Source organism: Salvelinus alpinus, chromosome 32 (genome assembly GCF_045679555.1).
Source record: "Salvelinus alpinus chromosome 32, SLU_Salpinus.1, whole genome shotgun sequence".
In the NCBI taxonomy this organism is placed as follows: domain Eukaryota; kingdom Metazoa; phylum Chordata; class Actinopteri; order Salmoniformes; family Salmonidae; genus Salvelinus; species Salvelinus alpinus.
The window spans coordinates 17,012,368-17,024,457 of NC_092117.1; the positions used below are offsets into that span (position 1 = coordinate 17,012,368).

Consider the following 12,090-nt stretch of genomic DNA (forward strand, 5'->3'; position numbering starts at 1 on the left):
AGCTTGGCCTGTTCACTTTCTCCCTCCCCCTCCCGCTTCATCTTTACCTTCTCAGAGGAGCTTGGCCTGTTCACTTTCTCCCTGCCCCTCCCGCTTCATCTTTACCTTCTCAGAGGAGCTTGGCCTGTTCACTTTCTCCCTCCCCCTCCCGCTTCATCTTTACCTTCTCAGAGGCGCTTGGCCTGTTCACTTTCTCCCTCCCCCTCCCGCTTCATCTTTACCTTCTCAGAGGAGCTTGGCCCGTTCACCTTCTCCCTCCCCCCCCCGCTTCATCTTTACCTTCTCAGAGGAGCTTGGCCCATTCACTTTCTCCCTCCCCCTCCCGCTTCATCTTTACCTTCTCAGAGGAGCTTGGCCTGTTCACTTTCTCCCTCCCCCTCCATCTTTACCTTCTCAGAGGAGCTTGGCCTGTTCACTTTCTCCCTCCCCCTCCCGCTTCATCTTTACCTTCTCAGAGGAGCTTGGCCTGTTCACTTTCTCCCTCCCCCTCCCGCTTCATCTTTACCTTCTCAGAGGAGCTTGGCCTGTTCACTTTCTCCCTCCCCCTCCCGCTTCATCTTTACCTTCTCAGAGGAGCTTGGCCCGTTCACTTTCTCCCTCCCCCTCCCGCTTCATCTTTACCTTCTCAGAGGAGCTTGGCCTGTTCACTTTCTCCCTCCCCCTCCATCTTTACCTTCTCAGAGGAGCTTGGCCTGTTCACTTTCTCCCTCCCCCTCCCACTTCATCTTTACCTTCTCAGAGGAGCTTGGCCTGTTCACTTTCTCCCTCCCCCTCCCGCTTCATCTTTACCTTCTCAGAGGAGCTTGGCCTGTTCACTTTCTCCCTCCCCCTCCCGCTTCATCTTTACCTTCTCAGAGGAGCTTGGCCTGTTCACTTTCTCCCTCCCCCTCCCGCTTCATCTTTACCTTCTCAGAGGAGCTTGGCCCGTTCACCTTCTCCCTCCCCCTCCCGCTTCATCTTTACCTTCTCAGAGGAGCTTGGCCTGTTCACTTTCTCCCTCCCCCTCCCGCTTCATCTTTACCTTCTCAGAGGAGCTTGGCCTGTTCACTTTCTCCCTCCCCCTCCATCTTTACCTTCTCAGAGGAGCTTGGCCTGTTCACTTTCTCCCTCCCCCTCCCGCTTCATCTTTACCTTCTCAGAGGAGCTTGGCCTGTTCACTTTCTCCCTCCCCCTCCCGCTTCATCTTTACCTTCTCAGAGGAGCTTGGCCTGTTTACTTTCTCCCTCCCCCCCCCGCTTCATCTTTACCTTCTCAGAGGAGCTTGGCCTGTTCACTTTCTCCCTCCCCCTCCCGCTTCATCTTTACCTTCTCAGAGGAGCTTGGCCCGTTCACCTTCTCCCTCCCCCTCCCGCTTCATCTTTACCTTCTCAGAAGAGCTTGGCCCGTTCACTTTCTCCCTCCCCCTCCCGCTTCATCTTTACCTTCTCAGAGGAGCTTGGCCTGTTCACTTTCTCCCTCCCCCTCCATCTTTACCTTCTCAGAGGAGCTTGGCCTGTTCACTTTCTCCCTCCTCCTCCCGCTTCATCTTTACCTTCTCAGAGGAGCTTGGCCTGTTCACTTTCTCCCTCCCCCTCCCCCTCCCGCTTCATCTTTACCTTCTCAGAGGAGCTTGGCCCGTTCACCTTCTCCCTCCCCCTCCCGCTTCATCTTTACCTTCTCAGAGGAGCTTGGCCCGTTCACTTTCTCCCTCCCCCTCCATCTTTACCTTCTCAGAGGAGCTTGGCCTGTTCACTTTCTCCCTCCCCCTCCCGCTTCATCTTTACCTTCTCAGAGGAGCTTGGCCTGTTCACTTTCTCCCTCCCCCTCCCGCTTCATCTTTACCTTCTCAGAGGAACTTGGCCTGTTCACTTTCTCCCTCCCCCTCCCGCTTCATCTTTACCTTCTCAGAGGAGCTTGGCCTGGTCACTTTCTCCGGGTCCTTTTCTCTCTTCTTCTTCTCTCGTTCCTTCTATCAACAAAGAGACACTGGAGGTTAGGTCAGTAACGAGACGACACCTGGAAGGGGAACATGCAGCGTGCACATGCAGTCTAACAAAACACACACAAAACAAATTAAACAGGGTTTGAAAAACGGCCTAAAAAATTGGTTTCACCCCCTATCCGTTGTTACAGTCACAGACGCACAGCAAGAGTGTTTTGGCTGCGCTCACACAGACACACGTAGAAAGTCATGACACCTTCTCTTTCCGCCGACCTCTGGTGGAACAATTTAGTGCCATTATGAGCAATCAAAATATCATATGGAGTTATTATCACGTCTTTCAGAGTAATACAAGCTTGCTGGTTGTCTGTGGGGAGTCAGTGTGTCTGTGGGGAGTCAGTGTGTCTGTGGGGAGTCAGTGTGTCTGTGGGGAGTCAGTGTGCTTAGTGAGGGGAAGTGGGCTGGTGCCTTGGTGCTCTACCAGCCTCCATCATTCAGCCATTCAACCTCTTTACCACAGGATTGATTCGGGATTGAGATATCTCCCGTCATCCCTACCACACACACACACACACACACACACACACACACACACACACACACACACACACACACACACACACAAGCCCCGCACACACTACACACTCACAATTTGTGTACTTGAGGGGAAAGTAATGTATGTGATTAAGGGGCTATTGGAAAACCATTAGAAGAAAGAGCACCACAGCACAGCAGAGCCCAGCACACAGAAAGGATCAGCACACAGAAAGGATCAGCACACAGAAAGGATCAGCACACAGAAAGGATCAGCACAGAGAAAGGATCAGCACACAGAAAGGATCAGCACACAGAAAGGACCAGCACACAGAAAGGACCAGCACACAGAAAGGATCAGCACACAGAAAGGATCAGCACACAGAAAGGACCAGCACACAGAAAGGACAAGCACACAGAAAGGATCAGCACACAGAAAGGATCAGCACAGAGAAAGGATCAGCACACAGAAAGGACCAGCACACAGAAAGGATCAGCACACAGAAAGGACCAGCACACAGAAAGGATCAGCACACAGAAAGGACCAGCACACAGAAAGGACAAGCACACAGAAAGGACCAGCACACAGAAAGGACCAGCACACAGAAAGGACCAGCACACAGAAAGGATCAGCACACAGAAAGGATCAGCACACAGAAAGGATCAGCACACAGAAAGGATCAGCACACAGAAGCAGCTTTTGCAACACCGGGTGGCACGACGGCAAAACATCAGACCTCCTGTCTGTTCTTCTCAGCAGCCTGTGAGGCGGGAGAGGTAGAGAAGGCAGCGGCATCAGACGACTTCTGCCCGGGAGAAAGATCGAGGGAAGGAGAGAGAAAAAAGGGATGGGGTAGAGAGAGTGGTTAGAGGCAGGACAGGGAGAGAAACAGAAAGAAGAAAGGAGGCAGGCAGAGGACACGAGAAGGGAAAACAGAGGGAGAGAGGGAGTGGGGAGGGAGAGATGAAAAGAGGAGGGTTAGTAGACAGCCAGTAGTGGAAGCTGGGGTGTTTTTACTACCCAGCCTAGTAGTCGGAGGAAGAGACAGTCAGCACATTCACCAGAAGGTCACACACACTCCCATAAGATACAGAAGCAGATGAAAACTCATATGGTGAATGATTTGAGCAATCACACACATGCCTTAGGCTAGAACAATCCTGTGTGTGTGTGTGTGTGTGTGTGTGTATTTGAAACAACAAAGGCCTTTTCTGCGTGGGCCAAGTCAAGTGGCTCTACTTGATCACCTGAGTGACAGCCCTACTCAACCCTGACCTCCCTAAGAGACAAAAGAGCCATAGAGAGAGACAGAAACCCTCTACTATTTACTGCCCACTAGGCTTCTCCTAGCTTCTCTTGGCCAACCTCAGTAGGTCACAGCCTAACTGAAGGTGCACTGATAGCACATCAACACAGGATAACTTAGTTTTGCTCCCCTATCTCCCTAGCCAGACCTGCCCAGACCTGCATACAGTGCTGTTTAGGCTGATAGCAAAACGGCACTAGCGTTCGTTGGCAATCGGCGCCTGGAGGTAGGCAGAGCTTGAGTTCAGAGAAAGCAAGAGAAAGCTTGCATTATATTCCAAATCTGTGTTTCTCTCCCCCCCCCTTCTCTTTCCTCCTCTTCCGCTCTCTAAACTACCTGAGGGGTGAACACACACGGAGCAAGTCTATCTAAAGTGAATTTTTAGCAATTTCCTTTTCAGTTATTCATCAAACCAGCCTCTCTCACACCTCTGGATAAAAAGTAAAGTAAAAAAAACATTCAGGGGATTTTCTTGAGTGAGATTTTTGTTTCATAGTTTTTTTCTTCTCTTACTTTGATACGGAGAACGGAGACAGAGAAGCAGCATTAACAGGCACATTTAGGATGGAGCTGAGGAGTGAGAGAGAGTGAGAGAGTAAGGGAGAGAGTGAGAGAGAACAGAGAGAACAGAGCTGGTGAAGGAGATTAAAATGTGTTGGCATCAGAGGCAGGGCAGGGGTGTAGTGTTAGGGCTCGTACACACCAATAGCGTTTTCCGGCCCGAGAGTGCCGGGTTCATCTCTACAGACACCCTGTTTGATGTGATTTTACCTAGTTAGGAGAGCATCTCTCGAATTGTCTCGATGACATTTTCACTATATTTGCTAGGGCCCTCAAACTCAATTCTGGACCTCTAAGCCAGTTCCACTGCATTTTCTTTATTATTGTTTCCCTCTAATCAGGGACTGATTCAGACCTGGGATACCAGGTGGGTGCAATTAATGATCAGGTAGAACAGAAAAGCAGCCGGCTCCGGGAGTTGAATACCCCTGGCCTAGGGGATAGGGGCCAAGAGTTCATTTTGGGATTCGCCGCATCTCTTTCTCTATCTTGTCTCAACCCCCTTGTCACCATCTCTCTCTGGGCATTTGGAAACAGTGATTGTCCCAGGAGTGTCAGGTAGTCTTAGACAGCGAGATTGTGAGGTCTTGTTGACTTCAGTGTTGAGCGCGCGCGCGTGCGCGCACACACACACACACACACACACACACACACACACACACACACACACACACACACACACACACACACACAGAGACAAAGACACGAACAAAGACACACAGACAGTACTATGGCATTCATGGCAGAACAATGGGCTCATGCAAGGACTGTTACATCAGATGTGTTCATACCCACAATGCATCATTGTTATCTCAGTGATGGATGTTGGACTAGACACAAGGGCTCTATTCTGTCTTTCACACACTCACCTCAAGCACACACACACACACACACACACACGATGTAAGTTCACATATGCACAAATTAACACACACATACAGTACAAACCTTATACACAGGTGTCTACCCAACCAGAATTTTTTTCAGAGCTCTCTTAACACACACACTACGTGATCCCAACCGCCATCCGCGCAAAATGACTTAAAGTGATAATGAGTTGTTTTTAATAATTAATTTACATATAAAAAGGCAGCATCTGTGTGGCTGGCAGAGACAGATCCTAGATCAGAGTACTCCTGCTGGCAGAGCCTGAGAGAGACAGAGAGACAGAGACAGACAGATCCTAGTTCAGAGTACTCCTGCTGGCAGAGCCTGAGAGAGACAGAGACAGACAGATCCTAGATCAGAGTACTCCTGCTGGCAGAGCTTGAGAGAGACAGAGACAGACAGATCCTAGATCAGAGTACTCCTGCTGGCAGAGCCTGAGAGAGACAGAGACAGACAGATCCTAGATCAGAGTACTCCTGCTGGCAGAGCCTGAGAGAGACAGAGACAGACAGATCCTAGATCAGAGTACTTCTGCTGGCAGAGCCTGAGAGAGACAGAGACAGATGTGAGAGTATGAGTCTGCATACATCATGTGTGTCAGCAAGGCTATCAGGCTTATGCTAGGTAGCAGGTGTGAGTGGACGGGGGAGAGGGTTAGGCCTCAGGTGGAAAATGGGCTTTAGACACTCAGTGATCTGAGAGATGTGTGCATATGCACACGCACACACACCCATGCACACACACCGAGAGCTGGGCATGCATTTAATCCATACATACTTTTCTTCTGAGACCAGTATAAAAGTTTTAATTTCGTCAACTAAAATAGTGACAAAAATGTCAAACACCTATTTTTCAGTGGCATTTGACGAGACGATCTGACTAAATAGACCTAGAAAAACTATAACTAAATTAAAATTATTTTTTACATTTGGGTTGACGAAAACGAAACGAGACTAAATGACCTCTGTGACTAAAATCAGACGAGTAAGTGGACTGGACAAGAGTTTTTGGAGAGGTTGAGATCTTTTCAGTGTTATCTGCAATCTGGCGGCAACAAATCATAGACGCAAATAAGGCACACGCCATGTGGTTAAAGCTCCCGGTAGAAAAGAGGCCGATGTTTGGAGCAACTTTACTTATCGAGTAGATTCAAACAAGACCAAAAGCAACGTTTCCACAGGAGCAGCGTTTGCACCCACAAATTGACGGGGGGAAGAAATACTACTGACCTCAAGAGACAACTGAAAGTGCTACGCTCAGGTTGGCTGAGACAGATTAACAACGCTAGCTAGTAGTTTGCAGCAACCTATCAGACCCCGATTTAGAACACTTTAATTACAATACAACTACAGTAACACAATACAACTACAGTAAGCTCCAAACTGACCATTTAGTGGCATTTTGCAGCCCTTTGACTTGCCTCGGAGTTAAATTTGTAAAAAGGTTGCACGCGAGCTAAGCATTCATTAGATGGTCACCTCACTCAAAAGTATCAAAATGTCCTATTTTTTGGGGGGGGGGGGGGGTTAAACCATGATTTGGTCAAACAGTAAAGTGTATTATCCTCATGATTCCTGTAATGAAATTCAAATCAAATGAAATTCATTTATATAGCCCTTTGTACATCAGCTGATATCTCAAAGTGGTGTACAGAAACCCAGCCTAAAACCCCAAACAGCAAGCAATGCAGGTGTAGAAGCACGGTGGCTAGGAAAAACTCCCTAGAAAGGCCAAAACCTAGGAAGAAACCTAGAGAGGAACCAGGCTATGAGGGGTGGCCAGTCCTCTTCTGGCTGTGCCGGGTGGAGATTATAACAGAACATGGCCAAGATGTTCAAATGTTCATAAATGACCAGCATGGTCAAATAATAATAATCACAGTGGTTGTAGAGGGTGCAGCAAGTCAGCACCTCAGGAGTAAATTGTCTGCCCTGATCAACTGGGACCTGCTGCTGTGACAAGCGAGCCACTTGATGTGCGCTCCAGGAAAGAGAAAAAGGCTTCTGATTGGATAACATTTCAAAATCCAAAATCTTTTGGAAGCAACTACTGTTGTTCTCAGCTTTCTGTGGGTAAGTGTGCCTATTAAGCTCACCAAAATCTAAATGTAGACATTTCTAACATTTGCTGCCCTATTTTTTTGAAAGAAAACTGGAGATAAAAATAAAGATAAATCTCATGTGAAGTCATATGACTTTACTTACATTTTCTTTTTACAAGATTACCATATTGCTATCACTTTACTTGACAGATGTTAAAGCACACTCCCCTGACGTTATTGACTGCATAAGCACAATGTAAAGAGAGATTAATTGCTGTTGGTTTAGATACGGTATTGGAACAAAGTTGTTTTAGGTATGTTCGTTTACAGTAATCTCTCTCTCGCTCTGCAGAACTTTAATATGCTGTGGTGGGAGGTCTGAGTCACAGCTCCATCTCTCGTCTGAAGGAGACCCACCCGCATCTGGTCACCGAGGTCACCAAGGTCAGCACGCACGCCTGCCTCTGCTCTGTCACAGCCTCACTAATATCATCTGATGGGATTATACATTTGTTTACTTTAGATCATGGTCGTATTCATTTAGCATCTGCTAAAGATACATTTAGACCAATTCATCAACTACCATGTAGGGATGGTTTCAGAAAGCACACCACACAGAATTGATACCGTTCTAATTTCCTGGCATTGGATGTTACATTTGATAACATCTGTATCGTATCGATTGCTGTCATGTCACTCTCGCTGTATCTTTCCGGTGCTGTAGCTAATATCAGAAACACTTTAGTTGACACACAGCGTCATAACACGCTATGACACGGTCATAACCAATTCTTAATACGTCATAACAGCTGACAACTCGTCAACCTGTCATAATATGGTCATAACACTGTCATGACAAAACAAGGCAAAATCATTCCATTACACCATAGCCTACTTTGTCAACAGTATTTATCAATTTAATATGGTACATTTCTGAAAAATGATCATAGTAATTGCGCACACATTGATGTCAGACATGCACCTACCCCAATGTTGTGTTGCTGGTGACTGATTTCAGGAGACCCTCTCTTTTTGGCTGATGACTGACTGACATAAGGGCATGTACGTGAAAGGCCTATCTGGCTTACATGATTATGATGGTTATAATACTTCTTGTGTGTTTTCTACAAGATCATTAAAATATGATGGGGGAAAAAAACATGACGAAAGAATTCACTACAAAGTATTTAAGGAAAACGTTTAAATGAAAGGAAACTTCTTGAACACAAGCAAATGATTATTTCTGCGACGGCAAATATGAAATATGAATGAAACCGTTTCAAACGTTGCAGTCAGAGTGCCTGCTCATTAGGTCCCTCGAGGCCCAGCGGGTCTAGCGTTAAGATACGAAGCGTGCAAAATGAGCAATTGCTCATCGGCCATTGCCAGTCCATTGGGTAGCAAACCTACAATTGCAACGCTTTTTAAGACATTACATTTACTGTTAGATTAATACATGGCTATTAGCAGTGGGTATTCTATTTACTGTTAGCAATCGCTCTAATGTGTTTTGAGTTTTCACTTCCTCATGTGGTGAATACAATTTATTAGCCTATGATATTTATGCACATAAAGGTGAATTTTCCTACATCTCTATTGAAAAATTAAAAGTCTGAAAATTCTGTAACCCTATTTTAACATTGTAATATAACAAAAATACCCTATTGTCAACTCACAATTCAAGACAAATAACTGGATTTGGTTGCACATCAAATGATCTTGAACCATGCATTCCTGCTTGGACATGTTAGATGAAACAACTTTTTGTTGTTGTTGAATAGCCTACAATCTTAATAGTCTATTACACACAGTCTAAAGCACTGCGGATTACTTTCGAAGGTGAATGATAGATGTTTTCTATTGCGTGATGCCACTTCGTTTTCTACTGGTGCGACAAAATCATGGGCTGGGGCCACTGAAAAAAAGTTGGAGCCCTGTCAAGAGGTCAGATGTTTTATCTGCTGCAGAGTAATCTATTCTTCTGCCAATTTGGCTGTTGGGAAGAAAATCATGCGATAGGAAGTCATGCAGAAAAAGATGTTGGTAGGACAAGGCTATGTATGTTTGTGCACAAGGAAGTCAGTGATTTATGTTGACTATAAATTAATGGGGCAATACAAATGTGACGTGACTAATATGTTACTAGTTGACTAAAATGGCCCACTGTCATTTTGACAATAACTAGACTAAATCAAACGACAAAAATGTGACTTAATTATATTTGAGACAAAATGACTAAGATTTTAAAAAGGGTGCCAACATGAACACTGCTGTATATGCAGCCAGACACACAAACATGCCTCTCACAAAGAACTCCCATTCACATACAAACCCCACACAAATAATGGTATACATACATACACACAGACACACACCAATTATTTGTGCCAATTGCTGTGTAACAGATCAGTGTTGTGGACAGTGTGTGTGTGTGTGTGTGTGTGTGTGTGTATACACACTTACTGAAGCTGTTTTGAGGCCGTTCTGGTCGTAGTATTTCTTCCTTTCGTACTTATCCCGGATGAAGAACTCTACTGCTCTGAGGTCAGGGGTTAGGGAATGACACTGTAGTACACACAGTCACACACAGCTATGTCTTACTATACAGTGGCTTCAGAAAGTATTCACACCCCTTGACTTTTTCTACATTTTGTTGTGTTACAGCCTGATTAAATTGAGATTTTGTGTCACTGGTCTACACACAATACCCCATAATATCGAAGTGGAATTATATCTTTAGACATTTTTTAGACATTAGACATTCAATAAGTATTCCTGTGTTAGAGCAAGCCTAAATAAGTTCAGGAGTAAAAATGTGCTGAACAAGTCACATAATAAGTTGCATGGACTCACTCTGTGTGAAATAGTGTTTAACGTGACTTTTGAATGACTACCTCATATGTGTACCCCACACATACAATTATCTGTAAGTTCCCTCAGTCAAGCGGTGAATTTCAAACACAGATTGAACCACAAAGACCAGGGAGGTTTCCAATGCCTAGCAAAGAAGGACGTTATTGGTAGATGGGTAAAGAAAAAAGACAAAGAATATCCCTTTGAGCATGGTGAAGTTATTAATTACACTTTGGATGGTGTATCAATACACCCAGTCACTACAAAGATACAGGCGTCCTTCCTTAGTCAGTTGCCGGAGAGGACAATAACCACAATATTACACGGTTAGTATTACTCCGCAATACTAACCGAAATGACAGACTGAAAGGAAGGAAACCTGTACAGAATAAACAAATATTCCAAAACATGCATCCTGTTTGCAATAAAGTGACAAAGATATTAACTGTGTGTCCTAAATAAAGTGTTATGTTTGGTGCAAATCCAACACGACACATCACTCTTCATATTTTCAAGTATGGTGGTGGCTGCATCATGTTATGGGTATGCTTGTAATCGGCAAGGACTAGGAAGTTTTCCAGGATTAACAGAAATGGAATACAGCTAAGCACAGGTGAAATCCTAGACAAAAACCTGGTTCGGTCTGCTTTCCAACAGACACTGGGAGACAAATTCTCCTTTCAGTAGGACAATAACCTAAAACACAAGGCCAAATATACACTGGAGTTGCTTACCAAGACGGCATTGAATGTTTCTGAATGGCCTAATTACAGAGGCAGGGGAGGAAAGAAAGGGAAAGACTGAAATTCACAATGCAGAAAAACAAGCGAAGTAAGGGAGGTCGCTGTCAAAGCAGGCCCAAACACCCTCAAGAAAAAGTGGTGCGTGAATATATTCAGATGCTGCTCCTGTAGGCACATCTTTATTCATGCTGGAATTTACATGGAGACGAGTCAGAGGCCAGAGCTGAAGGGGGGAGGGGGAAAGAAAGACAGACAGAATGCAATGTCAATAATATTTGCCAATATGTTTTGGCTTTCATACCATGCCATGAGGCCATTCAGTCATATTGAGAGTCCCCTACTACTATGGCTTTAGTTTATTATTATTCACATTCATATTGTTGTTGCTGTTAGTGGTAATACTATTTCCACAACTACTATTATTACTGATGCCTTATTGCTGTTGGTCCCACCATTGTTGTTGTGTACAGTACCAGTCAAAAGTTGACAACTACTCATTCAAGAGTTTTTCTTTATTTTTACTATTTTGTAGAATAATAGTGAAGACATCAAAACTATGAACACATATGGAATCAAGTAGTAAAAAAAAATAGTATTAAAACAAATCTAAATACATTTTATATTCTTCAAAGTATCCACCCTTTGTCTTGACAGCTTTGCACACGCTTGGCATTCTCTCAACCAGCTTCACCAGGAATGCTTTCCCAACAGTCTTGAAGGAGTTCCTACATATTCAGAGCACTTGTTGGTTGCTTTTCCTTCACTCTGCAGTCCAAATCATCCAAACCACCTCAATTGGGTTGAGGTCGGGTGATTGTGGAGGCCAGGTCATCTGATGCAGCACTCTCCTTCTTGGTCAAATAGCCCTTACACAGCCTGGAGGTGTGTTGGGTCTTTGTCCTGTTGAAAAACAAATTATAGCCCCAGTAAGCGCAAAACAGATGGGGTGGCGTATTGCTGCAGAATGGTGTGGTAGCAATGCTGGTTAAGTGCGTCTTGAATTCTTAAATTACTGACAGTGTCACCAGCAAAGCACCCCCACACCTCCTCCTACATGATTCACGGTGGGAACCACATATGCAGAGATAATCCGTTCACCTACTCTGTGTCTCACAAAGACACGGCGGTTTGAACCAAAAATATCAAATTTGGACACATCAGACCAAAGGACGCACTTCCACCAGTCTCTTCTTATTGGTGTCCTTTAGTAGTGGTTTATTTGCAGCAATTCAACCATGAAGG

General features: G+C 45.1%; 1 protein-coding gene across 8 annotated transcripts in view; it reads right to left on the minus strand.

The window, feature by feature from the left end:
* Positions 1 to 12,090, minus strand: part of smap1 (small ArfGAP 1) — an 82,531-nt gene that overhangs the window by 63,605 nt on the left and 6,836 nt on the right. For 2 of the 8 annotated variants that reach the window (XM_071380354.1, XM_071380352.1), the window contains exons 4-6: positions 9,716 to 9,791; positions 3,193 to 3,261; positions 1,880 to 1,945 (exon numbers count right to left, since the gene is read on the minus strand). In XM_071380354.1, the coding sequence (XP_071236455.1) occupies positions 1,880 to 1,945; positions 3,193 to 3,261; positions 9,716 to 9,791 (211 nt within the window). Of the gene's footprint in view, positions 1 to 1,879; positions 1,949 to 3,192; positions 3,262 to 9,715; positions 9,792 to 12,090 lie in introns of all 8 variants that reach the window. The other 6 variants (XM_071380353.1, XM_071380351.1, XM_071380359.1 and 3 more) reach the window with 3 other exon arrangements.